General features: G+C 41.3%; 3 protein-coding genes across 3 annotated transcripts; 1 reads left to right on the top strand and 2 right to left on the bottom strand.

Annotated features, from left to right (window-relative positions):
* Positions 1-4,995: 4,995 nt before the first annotated feature.
* Positions 4,996-7,150, bottom strand: mrpl15 (mitochondrial ribosomal protein L15). The gene is made up of 5 exons (XM_067251954.1): positions 6,996-7,150; positions 6,462-6,619; positions 6,018-6,183; positions 5,671-5,794; positions 4,996-5,575 (listed from the first exon to the last, which is right to left on the bottom strand). Exons 1-5 carry the CDS (start codon positions 7,098-7,100, stop codon positions 5,238-5,240), a joined length of 891 nt encoding a protein of 296 aa, XP_067108055.1. The 5' UTR covers positions 7,101-7,150; the 3' UTR covers positions 4,996-5,237.
* Positions 7,151-7,283: 133 nt separating this feature from the next.
* On the top strand, positions 7,284-10,548 carry LOC136957779 (acyl-protein thioesterase 1-like). Its single transcript, XM_067251953.1, has 9 exons — positions 7,284-7,588; positions 7,730-7,761; positions 8,073-8,138; positions 8,258-8,305; positions 8,408-8,478; positions 8,573-8,646; positions 8,833-8,934; positions 9,690-9,866; positions 10,011-10,548. Exons 1-9 carry the CDS (start codon positions 7,520-7,522, stop codon positions 10,059-10,061), a joined length of 690 nt encoding a protein of 229 aa, XP_067108054.1. The 5' UTR covers positions 7,284-7,519; the 3' UTR covers positions 10,062-10,548.
* A 652-nt stretch (positions 10,549-11,200) lies between these two features.
* LOC136957803 (regulator of G-protein signaling 20) lies at positions 11,201-14,056 on the bottom strand. Its single transcript, XM_067251996.1, has 6 exons — positions 13,928-14,056; positions 13,676-13,777; positions 13,126-13,286; positions 12,313-12,396; positions 11,777-12,011; positions 11,201-11,581 (listed from the first exon to the last, which is right to left on the bottom strand). The coding sequence occupies exons 2-6, from the start codon at positions 13,715-13,717 to the stop codon at positions 11,393-11,395; spliced, it is 711 nt and encodes a 236-aa protein (XP_067108097.1). The 5' UTR covers positions 13,718-13,777; positions 13,928-14,056; the 3' UTR covers positions 11,201-11,392.
* Positions 14,057-25,250: the final 11,194 nt, after the last annotated feature.

Below are 25,250 nucleotides of genomic sequence, written 5' to 3'. Positions count from 1 at the left end.
CATGCATTTTAACGCACACAATGGAGCTAATTACGGCAGTTTATTGACTCCAGAATACACAGGTTAGTAGGCTAGCCTCATGCCTGTCGCTGTGGCCTGCACCTGTACTGTATTGTTTTGGCAGACTATTTGTGCTTTCACATTTAGCTGTCATCTCAAGTCTGAAAGGGTATAGTCCATGATTGTCATTGTTAGATTACAAGGTGACCGTAACATCTCGCACACCTGCACAGTGTTGTGACAGACGGATTTCTGGCATGGTCAAAGATGGATCTCTTTAGGCTGAAGGAACTTGACACCTTGATCAAACAGACAGTTCAATGTGACATCGTTTCATTAACAGAGTGATCAGGGGTTTTTATTTAAGCTAATCATCTTTTGCTCTCATCAAAGCAGAGGGATCATCCAGCGCATCGGCTCAACAAAACTTTGGGCAATCAGAGTTAAAGGCCGGTTTATTGTTCATCGATACAATCTAGATTGCTTTTTAGACTGTCTAAAGATACCAAAATGAAGTAATCGAATTTGAGAAGTGTTCCTATTTAACTTTGCCTAGACGGTCCAAACGTGAAATTAACTAGGGCTATTCTCTTGTAGGCCATGAAGGCCGATGTGTTTCGTCTTGTTTTTTTGAATAGGCTATATGTTGTAGCCTAATTAATTCCTAAGATGTAATACATTTCGTGATACAATAGTGTATTAAAACGTTGGAAATCCAGATGGTTATTCACAAACACAAGGACATGATTTTATTTTTTAAAGCCAGGCTGTCAGAATTAGAGCTGGAATCCACATCGAAGTGTCAAATCGAACACACATCCCCGCTGTCGTGTGAAAAGCGCTAATGGATTTAATCAATTAGTTTGAAGGACTCAGCATGAATACAATAATGTTAGTATCTGCAGCCATTTATGTAAAAAAGGGCAAATATTAGACAATGCTGAAAGCCGTTTAACTCTTAAAGTGTTTTTTAAGCATAATTTTTGCAGCACAGACCAAAATCATTTTTGATTGGATATTCATACAACCAATAATACAAATAATTGCGAGTGCACTTTACCGTTTTCAAAACATTACTATTATTATTTGGTAGACCATAGATATTCTGTTACAGGATTCCCTCGGTGGGTCTCTTTAGTGGAGGACAGTGGGGTGCTCAAGGAAGACAGTGCATTGTGTTGTGCACAAACATTGAGAAGGCAGCGGTTGATTTGTAACCATGATGTCTGAATGGGGATTGTTCTCAGGCATTCCGATCACAATGTTCTATTGTATTGGACACAAGTCAAATGTGGGACGCTCCTCTCCCTCTTCATTTTACATCAGACTGGCAACACGTACAGCTGCAGTCAGACTCACAGGACACTGACTAAGCACCATCTATTCTGGGACTTGAATATTGCTGGAATTATGCTTAATATTTTGAGATTTTTTCCACTAACTGGATTTCCCTGGGAAAAAGAAGAACAATTCGAATGATGTTAGTGCATGTTTGAGGATGTGATGGATACACCTGTTGTTTAGGACAAACTGGATCAAATGTTGTCTATGGTCTAAAGGGAAGGACTGATCTCTAAGGTTGAATGTAAGGATACTCGTAAGGATACAGACATACATTGAGTTGTTTTACCAATTTACATGCTTTATTTTGCAGGTAGGATTATCTTTTAAAAGTGATGGAAATATTTTTTAGGGCGGATAATATTGTACCTCTGATGATACATGTGGTATGCTACCATGAAGGCCCATGTCAGTTCTATATGCAGACCAGACTTATTCCAATCCATTAAACAAAACACTCATTAGTTTAAAGGAATTTCAATGCTTTATTTCTCAGAAGCAGACAGAGAATGAAGGAAAAAATAACAAGAGTATGTAAGTCAGGTGTCAGGTGGCTGAGTGGTTAGGGAATCGGGCTAGTAATCTGAAGGTTGACAGTTCGATTCCCGGCCGATGTAATTTAGGTAACGGAGCTCTGTATTCTGCTGGGTTCCTCACTTAACTGCCAGCCCACGGAAATCTGTGTTTTCCACACAGTGCCTCATCATTTCCCCCCATACACACACACACACACACACTCCAAGTAGCAGCATTGTTCCACAAGGGGCTCAGGTGACTGTATGCATCCTCCAGACACAGCAGGCTGGCATCAGATACACTCACCCAAGACTCCATTCTATGCAGTGGCCTAGCCAGCCCCCTACACCCCTTCTTCTTAACCTCTCTCCCTGCAGCCAGTCCGTGCTAATCAGGTGTTGGAGCCCTCACAGAGGACCCAGGCCCCAGCCCTGAGCTGGAGCCTCACACTCCCTAGTAAACAGCACCCTGCCCTGCCCCATACCAATGAGTAGCTGAAGGGATTACACACCCCCTGGGGTAGACTGGCTTAATGTGGCCTCATTAGCTGAACACAATGATGTCCCCACCTCTCAACACAGATAACACTCACACAAACATACATTCACACACATACATTTAGACACGAAACAGAGTTGACAAAGCCTGCAGACACACTTAGACCCCAAGCCAGACTGGCTTCCATACAATGGTCATGTGGGAGGCAGTAAGAATGTGACATGAATAGAAGGTATGCAATACATGTGAAAAGAAAATTATTTTCAGTACAATATCTCACACTGTTACATTTGTCTAGCTTCTAGAAACCTTGCAAAAAGTGATCAAAGATAGACATGCCCAAATACAATTCTATTCTTTGCAAATGAGGGATTGTATTCCAGACCTGTCTTCTGATAAGACCCTTATCTGCTTAACTGAGTGAATTTCCCAAGTCTCTTATTGTCTGGGCTCTAGAGATCTTGGCATTTGATGGAGTATTGTATTGCCAAAGCAGGCCATGGCACAATGTCTACAGTCTCAAGCTCAACTTGTCTCCGCTCTCTTCCTCCAGCTCCAATGAGAACACTGTAGTCTGTCAGTCTGTCTGACTGCCCTCTCGCCTGTCTGGGTGCCTGACCCTGAACCCAGACACCATTCAGTGGCTCCTAGGAAGACAAAACAACAAAACAGACAGAACTCCAATTAGCAGCAATCCACTCTAATTATTATCTAGTATCCTAGAAGCCCTCAAACCTGTGAGACACTGTGCTATCTCTGTCTTTCTGCCTGTCAATGGCTACTCACCGTTAGGAGATAACCACAATAATCTGATCTGGTCTACTTCGACAACGACTAAACAACGAATATTTAAACGTTTAATTAGATAGTGTGAACTGGTTAGACTCATTTGATCAATGGGATCACAAACTATGACGCAATCCTTGATAGATTTGAAAAACAAAAGATTTGAGTTATTTTCTCCCTAACTTTCTGCGAAATTAGCTTATTTTCATTGAAATTTTGCATAAATGAATATGTATGTGCTTAAGCGTTTATTCTCTTGATGCCCCCTCATACTCTACCCAAACCCTCTGGTATTTTTTTTTAAATGGTCTCTCTTTTCACCTTCACACTGTAGTTGTAGAGCAGATTTGGATTCAAAAGGATTTCTGCTGCTTTGAAGATAAGGGCCGTTGCTCTGCCATAAACAATGCTTGTGCAGTTTCTTTCCTGTGCAGTGATTTATTTAAAGTATAATGCTGTAAGGTTTGGGCTTGTTTTCCTGGCAGGACTGGTCATGTATTGGTGTGTCATTTATTAGAGTCAATTATTTGAGATACAGGAAAATACTTAACCATGAGAACCCCTACCCTTTTAATATAATAATAACCACAAGCTCATTAAACCTACAAAGCATTACCATATTTCAGAAATCAGGCGTACAATGACAAACACGGCAATGAGTACTACTTGCTAGAAGAATGCTAGAAGTTACACAAACATACACACACACACACACACACACACACACACACACACACACACACACACACACACACACACACACACACACACATGCTTCCTTTGATAAAGAATTTTATTCCACCAGGAGTGCTATGTCAACGGCCCTAAGGACATTTTATGCCAAGAATACCATTTTATTTATAGACAGCATTATACATTTAGACTTAAAATAAATATTGGAGCAGTGGTACATGAAATTCTGTGGGAATTAAAGTGTAAACAATCAGGTCTTAAAAAGTAATTTGGGAACACTGTGGGATTGAGTAGCCAATGTTTTACTCAAGTAGTGGTGCAAAATCCTTTCTTAGGGGTTTGTGTGTGCTTCTGACATTTATTATTGAACTAATGCTGATGACATTGTCCACAGCAAGCAGATAAAACAGTTACTGTTTGATACTAATGGCACATTACAAGTTCCATTGGGTAAACAGTAAACTAAATACATATACCTGTTTTTACAAAATAATCAGGAAGATTTGATCTGATGTAGGTTTAGCCATATTATTTAAATGTTTAATTGTGTCAATTGATGGGCCTAGTGTAGTAATGTACTGTATGTTTACATGTTGAACAGTGAAAGTGTCAGAATGGAATTTCAGGAATGTAACATTCTGTGGAACACCTTCACAGTGACTTCAGGACAGGATTATCATTTTAATCAGGAAGTGTTTTGCCAGCATTGCAAGAAATATCTCCATGGCATTTTCAAAATACCTTTTCCCTATACTGTCAATGGTACTTACAACATAACAGGGGCAAAGACAGGAGTGTGTGCCTCTGATTGTGTTCCGAGGGGGGTTAGTCGTTTGAACGTCCAGGCCAGGATACAGCTGCCTATGACTAATTTCAAACTCCCCCATCTACAGCCAAGGCAGCTTGTTTCACATGTAACACACATCACCAGGCATCTGTTTCCTGTTTTCATTCTTTGAGTTATCTTATTTTCCTTATTTCCCCCTCACCTGTTACAGTCCACGTTTCTTCCATTAAGTTGCGCAAGTCATTTTCTCAGCTCCGACACCAGCAGGGTACATATGGCTCTTTCATCTTAGTGTGGTGAGTGTCAAAAATAAATCAATTTCCCCCTATAATCTGAGTTCCTTAAACCAAATGTAAAACCAAGACCAACTTTTCTACTTTACATTCTGTACTTTATTGTTGAAACATCATCCATTCCATTCGAAACAGAATCAATGTTAAAAATTAAATTTAAAAAAAGTAAGCAGTGGTCAAATGACATTGAGGAACACACTTGGCTCTGATACATTAGGACATGATAGGCAAGTGACTTAACAAATTACGCAATGAGACATTGACTCAACAGCCACCATGGCATTTACATACATCAAACCAGGTTTATTTCACAGACTAGCATTTTACGAGTTGTAATATCTGAGCAGTTCCTTGTCCACAGGTTTCAGGATCTTTTTCTCCGCCATATTGACCACCCATCCTGGTGAAAGGCCAAAGAAGATCTGCCTCATATCCTTCCTCATGGAGAGCATGTGGTACAGCTCATCCTTAGAAATGTCTGGCAGAATGTAGCCGTACTTCTTGGCCAGGGCCAACCGTGCTTGTTGGATCTTCTCTGGGTCCGCCAGGTAACCCCTGTTAACGGCATCTGTGTAGTAAGGGACCAAGTTCTCCCCTGGCAGAATCCTCTTTGGAATTGGCTGACCGGTCAAAAAGAATGGGACAGGCTTACAGAGGACCGCTGCAAAATAAATGTGGTGAGGCACATTGTTACCAATACTGTATTTGCATTTCAAATTATGTAGCATGAAGTCTATGAACTGAAATGTTACTTACTAAGACTTCTGGGATCATAGAACCCAGTGGTGATGACCCCTCCATTTCTCTCTATGGCAGCAATGGTGCCCTCTGACGCCATCTGAACTTCAATGTTAACTTTTGCAGCAAAAATATCAGACCCCTAAGACAACAACGAGAGAGTAGATGGATTTATGAGAAAAAACAAACATGTAATCTGTCAGGACAAGCTGTTAGAGAGTGCCACCTAGTGGCATAGTAAAATGGCAAAACACACTAAATAATAAACTTGGGAGTATGCAGGTGATTTTGGATAGTGGACAGTGTCATGTGAATCACCATTTCTGCTGAAGTTAAACAGCATTTAAATCTAGACCTAAAGTTACCTCGTCAACAAGCTGTACACCATAGTCTCTCTTCAGGGGCTGAATGGTCAAGCCCCTACCGTTGACCAGCTGTGTCAGGTCAATGGGTTGAGTGGGATCAACTCGGCCCAAGTCAATCAGGTACTGCAGTCTCTTCAGGGACAGGGGCTGGTACTGTGGTCTGCGACTACCAGGAAAAGAGCACAGGTTTGAGAATGAGCCATGTGGCTAATTTTTGCTCCAAATATGTTGCGTAAATATGTTGAGTGAACACAGGCTTCCTCTTAAACATGAACTGGACTGTCTATACAGATAGTCTGTTTCAAGTACTAATGTGTGCTGAGTGCTGATCCCTTGAATAGTCAGGTTCTGTATGACTTAAATATCACATGAACATAAAACATGCAGCAAACCCTTAAGTGGAGAGCACAAACCAACTTTACACAATCAAGGTGCCTCACATACCTGTGTCCATCATTGTAACCATATTTGGGGATAGAGAGATAGAAGGGAGATTGACCCCCCTCAAACCCCAGACGGGGGCGATTGCCTCTCTGCCTCTCTCCTTTGTGACCCCGGCCACTTCTGTTGCCTCCGTGCTGACCTCTGCCTCGTTTTTTCTCCTGCAAAATGACACAGAACAGAGAATCAAAGAGCAATCACTACTGGCCTCACATTTGGGTGAAGAATCCCACATGGTAATTAAGTGAGGTCATGCACATTTCTGCAAACTGTAGACCACACCGTTTTGAATTAGGCTTATTCCTTAGATGCACAGACAGATATATGAGCTTTTGTATTATAACTAATTTAGATTAGTGAATATGAGAAAATCCAGCTGCATAATCTATGCAGTTTCACTCTGTAAATTAGCTACGTGAGTACCTAACTTGATAGTTACTGACTCTAGCCTAAATAGTTAGGCAGCTACAAAGCATTAAACCTACAAAGCTAACAGCATCTGCTAATTTAATCTAACCATGAACAGGTTCCACTTACTGCTTTTTTGGTACCGGGATCCGCCCGTAAATTGGCAAGTGTTATGCGGGGCAAGTTTTGCAATATCTCTAACGCTTTCCCACCTGGCTTTTTCGTCAAAGACATGGTTCTGCTCACATGTCAACGTTTTCCAAGGACAATATCAGCCATCACAGAAATAACATACGGAACCGGAAGTGTCAGACCTCTATTTGTGCCTGAACCAATGTCTGAAAGGAAAACAGCCCAACATCCAATCATTATGGGAAACAGGCGGAACTCCAAACTGTCAATCAAATCGAGTTGAACGTCAAATTAGTTTGTAATAACATAATGTTTGTTTGATCCACGTTTTACATCTTAAAGAAGCGACATTGACTTAAATCACCATAGACAAAACCGGGAATAGATCTGAAAATTTTTATAGAAATCTCGAAACAAAATAAATTGTCCAAGGTCGATCAAAAGGACGGTAACCGCCTCGTGTAGGTGTAGCTTGCGGATCATATACATTCAGTTTTTTATGTTTTCTACAACTGCGTTGTATGTGCGGCAATAATATGTCAGTTCCATTGCCTGCTTTTGTGCCTGCTTTACGAAAAGCTACTGCAGCGGTGAGTTGTGCATCTTACCGGATGCAACGATCGAGACTGATTTGACAGGTTCTCTGGCTGTAATTTTTGGTAGGCTATAGCGTTGGGAACTGTCCATATGCGGCATATTTCCAATCGAGTTTAAATTGTTTGTTGTTGCAGGTGATATTTCTTCATGGCTTGGGTGATACAGGGTATGTACCAAGATGTAAGTTCATTATTATGCATGTTTGCCTCCCATTAGGGCTTATAAAATAATAATAATAATAATAATAATAGCATTTACAAATTCATTTAGCCCACAGATGTACAATTAATACATTGATACATTCTTATTGTTAAGGGTAGGCCTATGTTTTAGCGCTTTAATTCTCAGGGCTCTCAATATCAAAAGTTTGGCGTGAGATAACCTGTCAAAGTTTGGGTACAACGTTGAGAAATGACAAAAATGCCATGTCTCACGACGAAGGCGTGATACTTGAGAGCCCTGAATTCTTGCTTATAGTCATGGTTGGGCCGAGGCTTTTGCAGAGATCAGAACTTCACATGTGAAGTACATCTGTCCTCACGCGTGAGTATCTGGAAGCAAGATTGCATTTCTCATCATCAATAAAGATTATGGGAGACATACACTTGCGTTGTCTCACCTTTTTAAATCACGATGTAATTTATTTTTCATTAATTTCTCAGGCCTATCATGCCTGTCACCTTAAACATGAACATGTCCATGCCCTCTTGGTAAGACGCAGAGCTTGTAAAGTTATAACATATTTCCATGGATTATTGAGAAAGGGAATGAGTATAGTCAGTTCTGTATCATGATTTGTGTCTGTGTGGTAGGTTTGATATCATCGGGTTGAGTACAGATGCTGAGGAAGATGAGATTGGGATAAAAAAAGCAGCAGAGAATAGTAAGTTGGCTTTTGGATTACCGTTGCCACTTCTTTTCCATATAGTAAACGTGTGCATGATTCACTAGTGACCTGTCGGTCTCTTTCCCATCAGTTAAAGCGCTGATAGACCAGGAAGTCAAGAATGGAATACCCTCCCACAGAATTGTCCTGGGTGGGTTTTCTCAGGTAGAATTGATCCAGTTTTTTTCTTTCAGTGAAAAAAAAAGAATGCAACTATGTGAAAAATATGAGTGACAAATGCAGGCTACATCCACCTCCAAACCGTGTCCTTTCATCAGCCATCAGAACATGTGATTGTTCCTCTGTAACACAGGACCACATGGTCCTTGTGTGTTGTTTTTGTGTGTGCAGGGTGGAGCCCTGTCTCTCTACACAGCCCTGACGACTCAGCAGAAGCTAGCAGGAGTTGTGGCTCTCAGCTGCTGGCTGCCTCTACGTAGCTCCTTTCCTCAGGTACTGACTCTGCACATCTATGCATTTCACATTTTACTAAGACATTTACTTGCACAACACTAGTGACTAAGGAAGTTACTGAACCAGTTACTGAAGTTACTGAGTTTTAAGTGTTCTAAGGCCACCAAAAGTAGCACTTAGCAGTTTCACTTCTTGTGATACCTGCGACTTTGTCCCTTACCTGAGATCCTGTTAATACGCTGTCTAGCAAGAAACTGCACCCATGAGTAGTTGATCTTCCACAAAATATATTTTTTCTGCACCGTACTTGGCATTGTACTGTGCCAGTATGTAGTCTAATTGATATGTTGATATTTGTCGCTTTGGATAAAAGCGTCTGCTAAATGAATTGAATATAATCCTACTGAGGTAAAGGTGTTGGGCTTGGTATACTTCCAGGAAATGCTCCAATGATTTCAACTTACAGTATATTTTGTGTTATCGGAATGTCACGTTTCACAGCTTTTTGCACTGCATTACAACATGGTATCTTGTACATTTGTATTTTTTGTAATATTTGTATTTTTGTATTTTTATATTGTAATTGGCAACTTATATTTTATTTTATTGTATATTTAATTATATTCTAATCCCACTTAGTACTGCTAGTTTATGTACCCTTAGTATAGTTAGTCCACATATTAACATTTTAGGTATATGTTTATTGTATGCACCTTCCTGCCAAAGCAAATTCCTTGTCTGTGCAAACTTTCATGGCGAATAAATCCCATTCTGATTCTGATTCTGATTTCAAGGTTTCGACTAACATGGTCAACAAGGACATTCATTTCCTCCAATGCCACGGTGAGGCGGACCCTCTGGTGCCGTTAGCATTCGGTAGTCTGACGGTAGAAAAGCTGAAGACTCTAGTCAACCCAAACAACGTCACCTTGAAGACCTATCCCAGAATGCCTCACAGTGCCTGTTCTGAGGTTGGTATGGTCATGTCATAGTGTAACAACATAATGTAACAGAATGGTGTACAGCTTTCTGCTTATATTATGGTAATGATGATTAGTGATCATTTCTATCTCTCTCTCTCTTTCACTCTCTCTCTGCCTCCATCCATCCTACAGGAAATGATGGATATTAAGCGGTTCATTGAGAAGCAGCTTCCTCCAGTTTAGCTAATGATCTTATTAGCAGCCCACACACTACCACCATCGCCGACTAGGTCCCTGACTCCTGCCTCTCATCAAGATCCTCGGAACCACTGACTGACTTTACTAAATACCTGCTCACTCTGGTTTCTGCTCACCTAGTTAGGAGTAGGCTAAGGGCTATAGGCAGTCTAAGATGAGAGTATACACAGACTGCAGTGTTTTGGACTGGAGCTATGACTAAATCTTTGACACGAAACATGTCAGTTGCCATTGTTGTACAGCGGTTCGCCTTCAAACCTCAAGAAATACATCTTTAGATGTGGTGGAATATCTTTTACTATATTGGTTTGAAAAGCTATTTAATACAATCTTTTGATTTACAATAGATAGCAGAGACAAAATAGTTGTTTAATGATCCATTGGTCTTCATTTAATATACGTAGAAATAATGAGATGATTAACATGAAAAAGACCATAGATTTATTGTGCTTTATTAAACTTGTGTGAAGGAAAACAGCCATCTTCTTTATTTGGAAAAATACACCAATAAGTCTGTGGTTGTACTTTCACAATATTTTTCTTTCTTAAACGTATTTGTTCCTTGTCATAACTATGCCTAATTAGAAATTATATCTCAATAAGAATCACAGTATTTAAATTCACAGGCTATTTTTATGACTCAGCTCATATTTTCCGTAAAATGTAGTTAAACTATTATTCTTTGAGAAGAGCTGAAAGCACCACCATGTTTTATAAATGAATTGTCGCACCATTCAAACTACTGTGTTAGTGTAGTAAGATCTTATGCCAAGGCACTTTCATAATCTTCTTGATATTAAGTATGACCTATTTTCTCTAAAACAAACTTAAAACACATTAAGGCTGACAATATACTGTACCTACACATAAATATAGTGCTCACAGATACATGCTTATCTCTCATTAAACAATATATAAAAGTGCAATATCAAGCGCTAGGGAATATATAAAAATATAAATATGTCTTGAAAACATCTACTTGTCTGTAACTGGACCAAGCATTTGTTCTTGCTCGTTTCAAGGACAGCTTATATTGTGTACACAAACAGTAAGTACCTGTTCATCTACCTGTAAAAATCTAAACATTTGAACTGCAACTGGAGGATAAAAGTTATTTTGTGGGATACATGCGTCATCTAAAGCCAAGTTCAGACACAACAGCTCAGACGTTTTTGATTGGAAATGTTCTAATGTGTCTGCTTCAAAGAAAAAACAATTTTTACTACTCAACTCATCCGATCTTATGTAAGGGAAGGAAACAGATGTTCTTGGTTTCTGAATCTGGCATTAGTAAGTGGGGAGGGATGTTTGAGACCTTATGTTTCAGGTGGAGGCTCTTCCAGGCTCTGCAGTAGATCTGTGTACGCTGAGGAGTTCATGTAACGCGGGTACGAGTCTCTCTGCATCAGTGTGTAGATCTGCTGTTGGGCATCCTCGAACGTGTGAGAAGTGGGCTCCAGCATGTTGTGGTTGATCACTTCTCGAACATGTGAGTCCAGACTCACCTAAGCGAGGGAAAAGTATAGCAACTCTGTCTATCAAATCTTTAGAGCTGTATTTGGGGAAAACGTGTTCTGTTTAATCTGTTGAATGGTCAGTGCTAGGTAAGTTAAAAACCATAGCTGGGGTCACAGTCTTTCTAAATAACATTTTTACGAGAACTGAAAAGCTATTAGCCCCAAGCCTGAGGCTTAGCTCACCTCTTTAGGAGATAGTATTGAGATGAAGTCCTCGTATATTTGTCGCACTTTTTCCTCCACCACGCTCTTATTGGTCTCCTTCTTGAGCTCCTCGCAGGCCAGCCAGAACACTATGTTCTCCTCGCTGAACTCTGTCCGCAGGAACTGACGGAAGCAGCCCCGTCCAGCCGCGCTCTTCATCAGCTTCTCGAACGACATGGACCAGGAGCGCGCATCTTCAAGTGTGGGTTTAGGGCTTAGCAAAAAAGAGATTAAAACACATTGAATCCCCATTTGGATTCTCTAAGTGTCCACCTTCCTTTCTCTGGCCCTGGAGCTGATCTCTGATCTAACATGTTTTGAAAGTCAGAGACAAGTGCCTCCATGCAGAGCAGAAGTCTTGAACCCAGTCATCTGAGAGAAGATTTTCACCAAGAAGAAGAGGGTGAAAAGCAATCAAAGTGAGTCACGGGGTAGGTTTCCTTTCTCTGGATACTGCTGTTTTCTAGAGTAATAATGTATGTTTTGTTCACAGACCACAGTGCTCAATACTTTACCTGTCCTCACAGTTTGGAGTGTCCTCTGGCCTCCTCTCATATGTGGTTCTTTGGACCCTTTCATCTTCACCCCTAACAGTCAGACTGGGAAAGACACACTTAAGATATTCATGCCATGTAATTAAACGACAGCGTCGAAATTATGTAGATATAGTATGCGTATGTTTATTTTATATAGTAAAATGTATGTAATGTCTGATTCTGTTAACTGGAATATTTGATTAAGATACATTACTGTATGTTATTTAAGTGTTGCACATAAGTTACAGGTACCAGCCCAGCCCTCATGAATGTTCCTACTCTTCAGGGAAGCCTTGCGTAAACACAAATTTGTGTTGTGCCGTAATTGAAATTTTCTGAACACCTGATGTCTGCAGTCACCTGTTTTCTAATTAGATTCAGGCTGAAATCAGGCATAAACCACAGGGCACACCTGACCCAGGAGGAGTTGCAGCCAAGCACTGAAGCTTTACTACAATTAGCAGGAATTAATTGAGACACATGTGGAGACAATTGTTGTTCGGTGTCCCTGAGGAGTGAATTAACATGCTCATAGTCTGCACATAACAGGTAGGGAGGCTCCTGGGGGAGCAGAACCTCCATAATTCCAAAACACTGATGTCTCAGTGGCCTTGGCCCAAAGAGAATAACTGTGGGATCTGTATGATCTCTGTGTTTGTGTGACTTGGAGACTGTTGCCCATTCAAACATTTAATTGTAGAAATAAATCCAGCCACCAAGCAACACTGAATTGCTTTCTGCCCATCCAAAACTGTCCTCCTTGTCTTGGTTGGTGTGGCCAGCAGAGCTTACCAGGAGCAGCTACAGCAGCAGCACCAGCAGAAGCAGCAGGCGTTTGAGGCACTGGAGGGAGCGGCGCCCATCCCGTGGCGAGCTTGGAGGACACTGGTGGCTGCTTCCTGGTGGATCTGCATCTGTCTCTTTCGCATCTCCACCCTCTCCGACCCCATGGGCTGCAGTTAAAGTAAACATCACATGCTCAGTGTAGGAAAGACACACCCTCATTGGAGAATATACAATTAAATACAGAAATTAGTGAGGTCTAACTATATCCTACATTTCATTAGAAAAATATACAAAAATATTCAAATATTACTGGAGGAGAACAATGGAGTTATAACCATTTTAACACTCATGTCTCCAAATCAATCATCTCACAGCAAATCTAGCCTACATCTTCTCGTTTTCTAATTAACTGATTACATTATGTATTTTTGTGTATTTTATTTGTCTTAGGAAGACAAATCTCTTAGATAAATAATGAACAAGATAACAAACACACTGCCAGTACATGGAAACCCTCCCACACTCATCTCTGAGGCGAAATGTAAAACGGAATCACCATGGTGTCGTCAGTGGCTGTAATACCAGCTGGAGCGCGCATGTCTCTTGCGGAATGCTCTGACCACTTCTATGAAATGATCCCTGCCCAAACTTCTTTGCGCTGCAAGGGTAATAATCAAATCTATATGACATCAATCGTAACCGTCTCCATCAATGCCGTCAATAATACTAAACTCCAAATGTGATATATATATTTATATATATGTAGATATGTATTTGTTCAAAACGCGTACTGTTAAGCACAACGCACTTGCAAACCAATGAAACGCAACTGGAAGCAGGATGTTTGAGAGAGATGGTTGAGCGGTTATGATAGCGAGAAGGCGTTGCTCATGGACCGCAGCCTCCATCAGTCGCATCCAGGAGATCGAGAAAAAATGTTCCTTGTAGATACACACATATGAGGCGTGACAAAAATATAATGTTGTATGATTGCGACATGGTTAGATATTAAAATAAACCGATTCCCAACCTTTAGAATATGGTGAGGCTACAGATGTTTTCTTTCAATATTGACCGCTTTCGATGCAAATTATATAAAACGGACATTTGTATTTTGTTTGGATTCCACCTTCATTAAGTTATGTTGGGAATAACTCTGGTCCAGGATTATAAGATTAAAGAAAAATAATGGCAATTTTAATTGTAGCCCATATGTTCCTTGATTAAAAAGAGAATGAAGCCGTAATGTGGTAAACAAGTCTTACATTTATCTGTCATACAGAAAATATCAATATATTTATATGTACTCACTGTGTCACCATGAATGCCAGAATACAGGTGATTTTGGCTCGTTCACATCCGTCTGCCGCGAGTTAACGCACCATTTGGTTTTCTCTGTGCGCATGCGTTTTTTCATCTGAGAAAAGGTTTTCTGCGGCCTCAAGTCGCGCGGATGGGCGGAACAGTTTTGTGGAGAGAAAAATAAACAGCCATTGGTTAGGATCAAGCATTTTCATTTGCATTGATTACAGTAAACTGACGAATTTATCCAAGACAATGATGGACGGTAAAAAAACGTTTTTGATGAGAAATAACAACTACCCACATTTCCCGCCATGTCATTTTGGTTTTGAATTTTTTAGAATGAGGTGAGCTAAATAGTGTGGATGGGCTGATTCAAAAAATATAGAGCGGAAATCATGTTTTTATTTTAAGTTTCATTTAGTATCCTCCATAAAAAAAACTATTCTTATTCCATACAAATTCAGCAACGTTACCTTAAAAACAAAACCTCAGTCTTGAAAAAATACTCGCACTGTACGAACAGATCAAGACTCCCTCATTGTGGGGTTGCTGTCAGCATCTGTGGCCGCCAGAGGGTAGGGTCGATCCATACAAAATCGCACTCCAACCGTGATTGAATCAAGGATAAGGAAAGTAGAATGCGGGAAATCCTGTACCAAAATAATTATTTAGGGTGTATGATCCATACCTTTACCATAATGAGAATTATATGCAGACCTAAACCACATGTTAAATAATTAGGGGAACGTTTATTGTAGGCCTATAGGGCCTACCTATATCTCTAGGAGATGATGGCAACATTTTATCCTGCAGCCTTGAGAGTCTCCAGAGTCCAATGGACTCTGGAGACTCCAATACATATATTCTGCAAATACATCTAACTTTCATATATAGGCCTATATTTTCCAACAACGGACACGACTACAGAGGGCATTCCAAATCCATCAAACTGAATCTTTTATTCTTGTTCTCTCATTTCATGGTACAGCACTCCCTATTGAGCAAGTCTCCCCTGGAGCTGAAGTTGCAAATATGACAGTGGAAATATGGTATATGGTGATTGGGTGAGCAGCCAAGGAAATTCATCCTCCTCCACTTTGTGTGAACGACAGTGCTATAAAATAAATCCAATGTATGATACAATTTATTTCTCCAGGCCTCTCTCTCTCTACCTCTCTCTCTCTTTCTCTCCCTCACCATGTCTTCAATTCCCAGGCCTCTCCAGTTCTCTGTGATAAATCTTAACCCTATACAAATCTTTGAGAAAGATTGGCTATTTAACAAACCAAGTTACAGACATACAGTATGCGTATTACTAGATACTGGGTGTCTTCGCTATTACGAGCAGAGGATGTATTTTCAATAGCAGAATGGTAAAATAAGACCACACACCGTCTCATTATTGATTTGACCCTGCCTCTGAGACGAGGTACATTATGCATGCATAAAGCTGTTGTATACTGAATTCATATTACAATTTTCACATTTTCTTTGGCTTATTAAACAAATCTTCAATTGCAGAGAATTATAACAGGCATTGAAATTGTCTGAAGCACATAGGGTAGGCGGCAACGGTAAAATTCACGTGGGGTCTTGTGGGTTTGTGTGGATTGTATGGGTCAATACCCTCAAGGCTTCATCACTTATCAAGTGAGCAAAATGTAGCCTATTCACATGAGCAGGTGCTCAAACTGTCTGCAGAGTGGATTTGGATATCCGTTTGATCTGTCGCCTCATTGGCCTATGAACAGAAGTTATGCTCTGTCGACCCTCGACTTTCTATTATCTCTGACTCACAGAAGTTATTTCTCTAATAGCTAATGGCTTCCCGCTCTCTATTTCCATCCACAAGAGTAATTGCAATTTTTGGGGCGCGGCACATCAGTTAAGGCTCAGTGGCTGGCCTGGGCGGTAATGTAGCATTTACGGGGGAGCGGGGTCTGAGAAGCGGGTGTATCTCAATGACCCAAGGCGGTTGACAACGGGAACCACAGACTTGTGCGGTTGACACTGTATAGGTGGCTGTATAGGACGCACCTATACACATTTATAGACTCCACCACCCATATAGTGCCTCATGTTGCATAGGATGTGTATGTCTCAAGGAGCCACCCACTGACTCACTGAACTGAAGTGTTTGTGTGAAGTTTGTATTTGAAAACAGACACAGTTATTAGCATTTAGATGAGGACTTGGGTTTGTTTTGTTTGTTGCCATGGGAAAATAATGAATCACACACACACAAGCACACACACACAAAGTTATGAAGGTTTCATTTTCATAAAAGTATGGTTTCAACATGAATAATGAATTGTAGTTGAAAGACAATTTCAAGATCAAAAATTGCATTTACTTCTTTGTCATTGGGTACAGATATTATTCTTCAAGTTTATTCATATCAAGCATCATATTGATTCATTTGAGTCAAGTTTGTTTGATCACACTTTTCAGAAGCTATGCATGACTAATCCCATTTTAACATGATGCAGTGTACAGACTAGCAATGAGAGCTTTTACTTGCTTCATGCCATAAATTGTTCTCCTGCACTGCTGCCATGTAGCCAGTGTTTTAGTTGCTGATCATCCAACCACAGCAACAACAAATCACAGTCTGTCACACAAGATGTAGAAGAAAATAATAATGTCATAGATATGTCACTGAAGCGACTACAAATAGCAAAAAAAACTGAAAATGGTGAGATTGACAAAGATAATCTAGCAGTCAACCTGATGGATGGCATTAGAATGAACCCCTTGACCTCTATCCTGAAGGGTGACACTTGAGGAATCTTATTTGCCAGATGTCAAGAGATACATAACCTCTTTTTTCGGCATTTGGCTGTTTATTGATTTATTGAGAACCAGAGGTTCTTTGGCAAGCATTATGCAGGATGCACAGAAGTACCACATCACTTCCCTGTTTACTTAGTCCTCAGAGCAAAGCATGGCACCTCTGTGGAAGCTCATTAGCTACATGGTTGCCCCCTGCCTGCACCCCCCCACACACACACACTCACACACCCTCAGAGTTTTGCCTTTCCAAACGAGGGTCTCGGTAGCGCCGCGATGATAGATTTACTGCCTCCGTCTGAATGAACATCTGTCATACGATTCTTTTCAGGCTGAGATGACCCAATGTGCTTGGGATTCCATTTCATGGATTTGCAGTAAACACAAAACTTTTATTTTTATTCAGGGGATGAATCAAAGATTTATTCCTTTCTCTTTCGCTCCATAGACTACTTGTTGGCTCAGCCCGGATCTGGATGTGTGTGCGTGGGTGTATGTCAGAGACAGTGTGTGCAGTGTGTGTGTGGAGACGTGTCACTTCAGTATAAAACATTCTGCCTGGGTCTGCATTGATGGTGCTGCAAGCTACAGTATAGGCCTAAAGTCCTTTTCCTTTCATATATTAGTGTGGTAAAGCTGAACCATAAAGTCTACAACAATTAGGACTGTTCAATAAAGAGTCATGGACTGCTTATTGAAAGATTTTACTGTATGCACTTCTGGAGATTCTGACTGGAGCCTCAACACAGATAAAGTGGATGTCTGAGGAACTGTTTGCAAAGTTCCTCTGACTGAAGGACCAGCTCAGAGAGAGTAATGGTCCAGTCAGGACAGAGAAACATTCACTGTCATACGATCACATCAGGGGCTGAAAAATGTGGGTGTGGGCCACAATGGGGGAGGTTCAAAGAACAAAATTAAAGGACTAAGAGGGTGCAATATCGCTCCAAATCAAAAAAGGCCAAATCTAATCTATTGTCTGAATACAATTTTTTGGGGACATTAGAGACTACATTTCCCAAGGTTGTGAGAGCAGACAGCAGAGGCCGGAGACAACACCCATGTGTCACTCAGTATCAGGGAGTCAGGTGGCTGAGCAGTTAGGGAATCGGGCTAGTAATCTGAAGGTTGCCAGTTCGATTACTGGCCGTGACAAATTACGTGTCCTTGGGCAAGGCACTTCACCCTACTTGCCTCGGGGGAATATCCCTGTACTTACTGTAAGTCGCTCTGGATAAGAGCGTCTGCTAAATGACTAAATGTATCTGCCATGGTATGGTCATTGATTTTAGGTAGTTGTGGTAAACATTTGATCAACAACACTATTAGCCAAAATTCCAATTAATTAAAGGTTTGCATGTCTTTGCTATTTGGTCAGTGAAAATCTCTTGGATGAAGACATTTGATTTGTCAAGTAAATGGGCTACGTTTTCATTTTTCATGCTGACGGCTGCTCACCCTCATTGCCTGTTGCTTCCCCTTCAGACCTGCTACAGAGATGCTGTAGAATGATCTAGAATGACACCGTTCATCACCGGGCTTTCACCACAGCCTAGCCCTGGGCCTTGTCTGTCTCAGAGCTGTCAGAGGCAGCCCCCTGCCCCCCCCCCCTCACTACCTTTACCTTACATCTTTCCTGTCCTCCTACACGACTCTCTTTCCTGTCCTCCTCGTTAAGAGATCCTCTCCCTGGCTCCTTCTCATCTGTCGCAGACAGTCTGGGTGTAACTCAGCTAATTAGCTTTCTCCAGGAACTGTAAAGGAGAGAAAGAGCCAGAGTGAGAGAGAGAAAGTCAAAGTGTACTGTCAAAATAATATGGGCCGTGACAATGACCACTAATACGCTGATTTGTTGTTATTGAGGTCCTCATGTTTGAGATCTTTTAACTTATCATTTTCTTTTAGTGGCTAGTGCATCGCCATAGATTTGAAACTTAAGTTTTACGAACCAAGATAAAGAACTCCCTCCCATCCTCCTCACTATTCCCTCACGGTCCCCCTCCCTCTCTCCTACCCGTCCTCCTCGCTCTCCCTTTCTCTGTCTGTCTTCCCCCTCCTCCTCCCTCTCTCCTCATTCTCTCTCTCTTTCTCCAACTTCTCTCCATGTCACCTGTTTCCACCTTGAGCTGTACCTTCTTAGATAACCATGACAACCCAAAACACACAAAATGTGTTCTTCAAAACATGCTGATCCTCATTTCTGGCTTTTGACCTTTGTTTTTGAGTTGCAAGTTGCTGACATTTACACCAGTGAAAGCAAACCAATGTTTCATTACTTCCTGCTAGTAAGGTTTCTTTATGCTCAACTGCTGCCTGTCCAGAGTTCATGAAAACCTGAATTCCCCAGAAGAGAAGTCATGCTCTTATGAATAATGCAGGAACATATCCTATACTCTGACTATTAGGACTTGGAGGCAGGCCATGGTTGAGGTTAGTCATTGTGTGGGGTAGGCCAACATTGCCCAGAGGCAGTTCTCTGCTTGGAGATTCGATCAAAATCTTCACCTCTCTACAAGCTCCCCTGTTCTTCCCCTTCTTCTCTTTTCCCTTTATCCCTTTTTTTATTATCCATGTCCAGTATACAGCCTCTTGAGGAAGGAGTAGAAGAGAGTATTATTCCTGGAATACTTTTCTGTCCACATTTCTTAGTGTGCAAGTCATTTTTTAATAGGCCCAAAGTGTTCATATTGGTTCATTGAATAGAATTGTTACATTGTATGTTTGGGGGCGGAGGGGGTGGGGGGAGGAGAGGTGGTGGGTAGAGTACCTTTCGGCAAAATGTCATAATTTTCTGACTGGGCCATTGTTTGTCATCCTCCTCTGTGAGTCATTGTGATTCATGCACAGCCCTCATCTACCATTTCTCGTCTGTAATTGTGAAAATAAGCATATATTTACTTCCTTGAGGCACCATTACATCTTTTAACTTAATCTTTTACCTCAGGGCAAAACAATAGGCAAAAGTTGGAAAAGTTATCTGTTTGTTAACTTGAATGACTGCCTTAAATAATGTCACTGCACAGACAACAGCTGCTTCTGCTAATAGGAAATCTCCCTTGCCAAGCTTTCTTAATTCTGTTCACATTAGATGGTAATCTGCTGATAATGAGGATACTGTGGGAATGTTAGCATGACGTATCACTCGTGCTCGATTCTGCTTGTGCCTGCATGCAGGGTAGATGTGTCTAAATTACTCCAACTGTTGGAGAATTGTTTATAATGCACTGGGCTGCGTTTCCCGATAACGATGGATCGTAGCAACGATCGAGCAAAAAACGAAACCATCGATATTTCTTACGTGCGTTTCCCAAACATGCTCGTAAGGAGTAGGATAATCTATGCACTTTCAAGAGTTACGAATTTTCAAGAGACACTTTAGCTACGATGTCTTTAGGAACGGCCAGTAAAACTAAGATTCGTCCTACGATGGATTCTACGATCAATTTAAGCTTACGACGCTTTCGGGAAACGCACCCCTGGGCAGTACCTTGACGGTAATCCACTCAGTTTTTCATATGCCTCTTGTAATGAAGGATTTTTAATAAAGAACAACAAATCCCAACAGCCTGAGTTGTTGCTGTTTAGGCTGTGTCACACTGACCATGTCAGACTGCTGTCTGGGTCATGTTACCCTCAGGTGCTTACTTTGCAGTAGAAAAGGTTTTTTTTATCACTCAGGGGGGAATGAGTCCCATCCAACATAGATAAGGACAATGTACTGCAAACAGGGGAACAAACACTACATGCCACACCTCGAGGCTACAGTCTCATCTATTGGTGATGGACGACCACTTCTGAACTTCTGCTTTGTCATGCACTACAAAGAGGCCAGTGAGATTGCTTAATGTTATTCCGTAGGATAAAGAGATGATTTGGGTGTAATCCCGTGGGCATGGTGTTGACGTGGTTTAGATGAAAACATGACAGGGTAGGATTGGAAATAGGGGTCGATGCCGGGGTCAACACCATGGTCGTGTTGAACAAGAGTCTGCAGGAAAACGAACATTGTGTTAAGCCGGGGATAAGAGTATTCAAGGCAACCCCATCAGTATCCCAACATTCACATTGTCGGTCAAAGCCTCAGGAAATGTCGATTCCACGAATAGGACGTCACAACAGTATAGTGTGTAGTTTACCATGTATTATTTCTTACAAATATTTAGCAAGGATCAGGGGTTGTGTGTGTCTGTGTATCTGTTGTGTAGCTTTAGGTGTGTTTGGGAGGGTGTCAATTTTCATCCTGGAAGCCATTAAATGATCCTAATATCCCCTGAGTGACTGAACTTGATATTCCCATTACAACATTAACTATGATAGGCAGTGAGGTGTGGCTCCTCGCCATGTGTCCTCAGCCATAGAGACACAAACACCATTAAACCCATCCAGGCGAGCTATGTGTGAGAGCTTGAGTAGCCTGCTTTAGACTAAAGTCATTTAGAGGCAGTCAATAAGCAGGGGTCCTCAGAGACCACAGCACAGAGAGGTGGGTCTGGAAGGGAGCCAAGTTATCATCCTGGAGACAAACCTCTCTGAGAAGTTTGGGCTGAACACTTTTTTGTTGCCTTGGAAAAAGTGCTAGTCCTCTCAGAGGGAGGACCTAACCTCAGACCACTGTCTGACTACCTGTGTGCAATGGGAGGAAGCAGACTAACCAGCGGCATGGAAGCACTGGCACACCGGATACAAAACCCCTGTTAGCAAATTCACCTTTCCAAACAAATCTCAAGGGACCCCAGCGAGGCCTATCAGTGAAAGAAACATGTAACAGTCGCTTTGCCTTACAGTCCGCTCCCACAACTGCCAGTAAAGTTGCTTTAACTAACAGGCTAGCCTGTCTGGGCTGAGTAATAGTTCCATTTGTCACCTGCTTTGTCTGATGGATATCCTGCTTTATGCAACTTAGCATGTTGTTCATCAAACTAAAGAGTCTATAAACAGGCATCCATAAACATTTATTTATATGTACAGCTGGCCTTTGGAATATGATTTATCTTGATTATTAGTCATTAACATACTGACCACCTAAGACGGTTTTCCAGTTTTCTCGTTTTCTGTTAATGCCTAGACAGTGCCTACCAAATTACTTTTTCTCTGATAAGATTGAAACTGTATATTGGATTTTCCTTCCATCCCTTCAATACATTGCAGCATATGAGATTATCCATGAGAGTACCCTTCTATACGCACTGACAGATCCACCTCTGAAATCTCTCTGTAATGACAGCCCACTCTTGAGAATCTGAACAGCTTCCCCACTCCATCTGCCCTGTCAGGCAGAACATGAAATAGCAGGTCTCTTAGATGTGTCCCATGGTGTTTGTAAAAAGACAAAGTACACAAATTGCATATGTGACGTAAAACTAACTCAGATGGGGAGGGAGGGACTCCAACCAGCAATATGAGAGGAATTGGCAAAAAGAGACTGCAAATTGTCTCCTGGGTAGGATATGCTCAGGTGTGTGATGGAGAACATGTAATATGTTTTTTCGGGATGCAAAATTGAAGTTCCGGCACAATTTGAACCATTTTGAATACTTTTTCTTATATGCAAATAGATTTAACTACTCGTTTGTTCGTAACAAACCAGTGTTTATGTGTGTGTGAGTCTGGGTTTGTGTACATGTGTGGGTGTGTCTGGCTTTGTGTGAGTGTGCATTTCTTTTAAACTTGCAAGATTGATGGTACCTATGGGTTGAGGAGCCTCTAGTGAGTTAGCTAAGACAACGTCATTTTCAGTGCCATCTGGTGCAGCAGTGTCTCCAGACGTGTGCTTGTCTTTTAAATTATGAATCCAGCTCCATGTGCTTGTTCTGCTGCTTCTGGGATCAACAGCCAGATATAAAAATATCTTCTGCAACCACAACCTCCACAATAAAATCTAATACTACACACCGGGCATGCATCACTGCACATGAGTTTCACTTTCTTTCATAGTTACAACATCCTGTCTATGCATCATCATGATTGATTTAATACAAGCAGAAATGTTATCTTTTCATTTATGTGATGGCTGGATAGATGAAATTGTACCTCTGCTGTCTGCTCTCTCAACCTTGGGAAATGTAGTCTTTGATGTCCCTCCAAAAATGACTGGCTTAGATTTGCGCCTTTTTTGATTTGGAGCGGTATTGCACCCTCTTAGTCCTTTGATTTTGTTCTTTGAACCTCCACCATTGTGGCATCTCTATCACTGATTGAGTTTTGTCCTGTGATTTTCTTTCATGGGGTCAACTCCTAACAGTCATCTTTTTATATCCTCTTTTCACCTCAGGCACTCAACCCCTTCAGTCTTTAGTGCTTCCCTATACCTTTGTACAGTGTGACCACTGCACCACTGTCACAGTCTTAGATGGCCTGCTTTTTGTTTTAATTTCACATCACCCTGATTTTTCTCATGATGTTGAGGTTATTTGGATGCTTAGAAGAGGAAACATTCTTATTCTTGAAAAATGATGAGGGATGCGATCCAAATGGTCTAGATATTGATGCGTCACTTTTATTTTCAATCTTGTGATAGTCATGGAGTTATCCTGCCAGGCTGTGCAGTATAAACAGACAACCCATCTTACATGGCAATGACTCTTGGGACATTTTCAGTTTTCTGTAATTTATGTGAGAATATGAATGCTCTCAAAAGATTCTCAGATTCTTGAACTACTTTTATCTTCTAGTCAAATGCATAGCAACAATTTCAATCTCAGGAGCAGGCACACACTGATTGCATTTATAGTAGGGGGTTCAGACACAATCATCACCAAGCATTGTATTTCAGTGGATGGTGCTGATATGCCTGAGCACCATCAGCAGAGGGCTGTGTCATTTCTTGTACTCCGCTACAAGCCGACTGGAGAGTTTGTATAGCAAATCAGTCATTGTTCCTCCCCTCTAGCCTCCCAAATGTGAACCTTCTATATTACAAGATATGAGGGGGTAGGGGTGTGCTTATGTGTATGTATGTGTGTGTGTGCATGGAAGGAGGGGGGCTTACTCACACAATAGCACTGCACTTTATAGGGCCATCCGCTTTATTCTGATCACATGTTTAATTCAGGGTGTTTACAAAGCTGAGTCAGATGGCTGAGTGGTGAAGGAATCGGGCTAGTAATCAGAAGGTTGCTAGTTCGATTCCCGGCTATGCCAACCAAATGATGTTGTGTCCTTGGGCAAGGCATTTCACCCTACTTGCCTCGGGGGGAATGTCCCTGTACTTACTGTAAGTCGCTCTGGATAAGAGTGTATGCTAAATGACTAAATGTAAATGTAAATGTAAAGCTGCTACTTAACAATGTGAAAGTGGAAGTGGCCTTGCAAAAGCACATCCTGCTGTTCTGTGATGAAAAACACGACAGCATCGCAAGTAGGTTCACCAACACAGGTGGGACTGTTACCTCACAGAGATATTGCTTATGGCAGATGACATACGCAAACCTATTCATTATTTATGAAAGCGATTTATCTCTGTCGTATTGTCAGAGGGTGGCCATGTTTTTATCATGACTTTGCAGTGGATGTGTTGTTGCCACCTCTCCACTACCCTGGGAGATACAGACAGGGGTCCAGAGAAAGGACTCAACACATTGCCAGATTGCACTGAGATGTCATTAGGATACTCAAAGGTGATTCTGTAATGGAGCGATAATCTTGAAATGACCCCCTATGAAAGTCAATTACAAAGAAATCCTCCTTATTAACCTTTACTGAAGCATGCGGGAAGGTTTTTAATGAGAGCAGCTTCCGACATAGAAGAAGTCTTTTGAAGAGGAGGCTTTGTAATCAGCAAATAGCAGCAAGCATGGGTTTCCTTTCTCACTTGCAGGCCGAGCCCTCTCTGTTCTCCACGCTTGCAGAGTCAAAGGGCCTCAAGTTTCGGCCCTGTGGGGATCTGATCCAAGGGATCCCTTTCAGATGAGAGAACCCAATAACTTTCAAATGAGAGAATGTGACAGGTCATACATTCTGTTACACTGTAAAACTGGAGGCAGAAGGGGACTGAGAGGAAATGAAAGCTGGTATTCACTGTAGATTACCCTTGTGTA

This window comes from Osmerus mordax, chromosome 15 (genome assembly GCF_038355195.1).
Source record: "Osmerus mordax isolate fOsmMor3 chromosome 15, fOsmMor3.pri, whole genome shotgun sequence".
NCBI classification, from domain to species: domain Eukaryota; kingdom Metazoa; phylum Chordata; class Actinopteri; order Osmeriformes; family Osmeridae; genus Osmerus; species Osmerus mordax.
The sequence above is the reverse complement of the archived record's forward strand: the minus strand, read 5'-3'. Positions and strand labels throughout refer to the sequence as shown.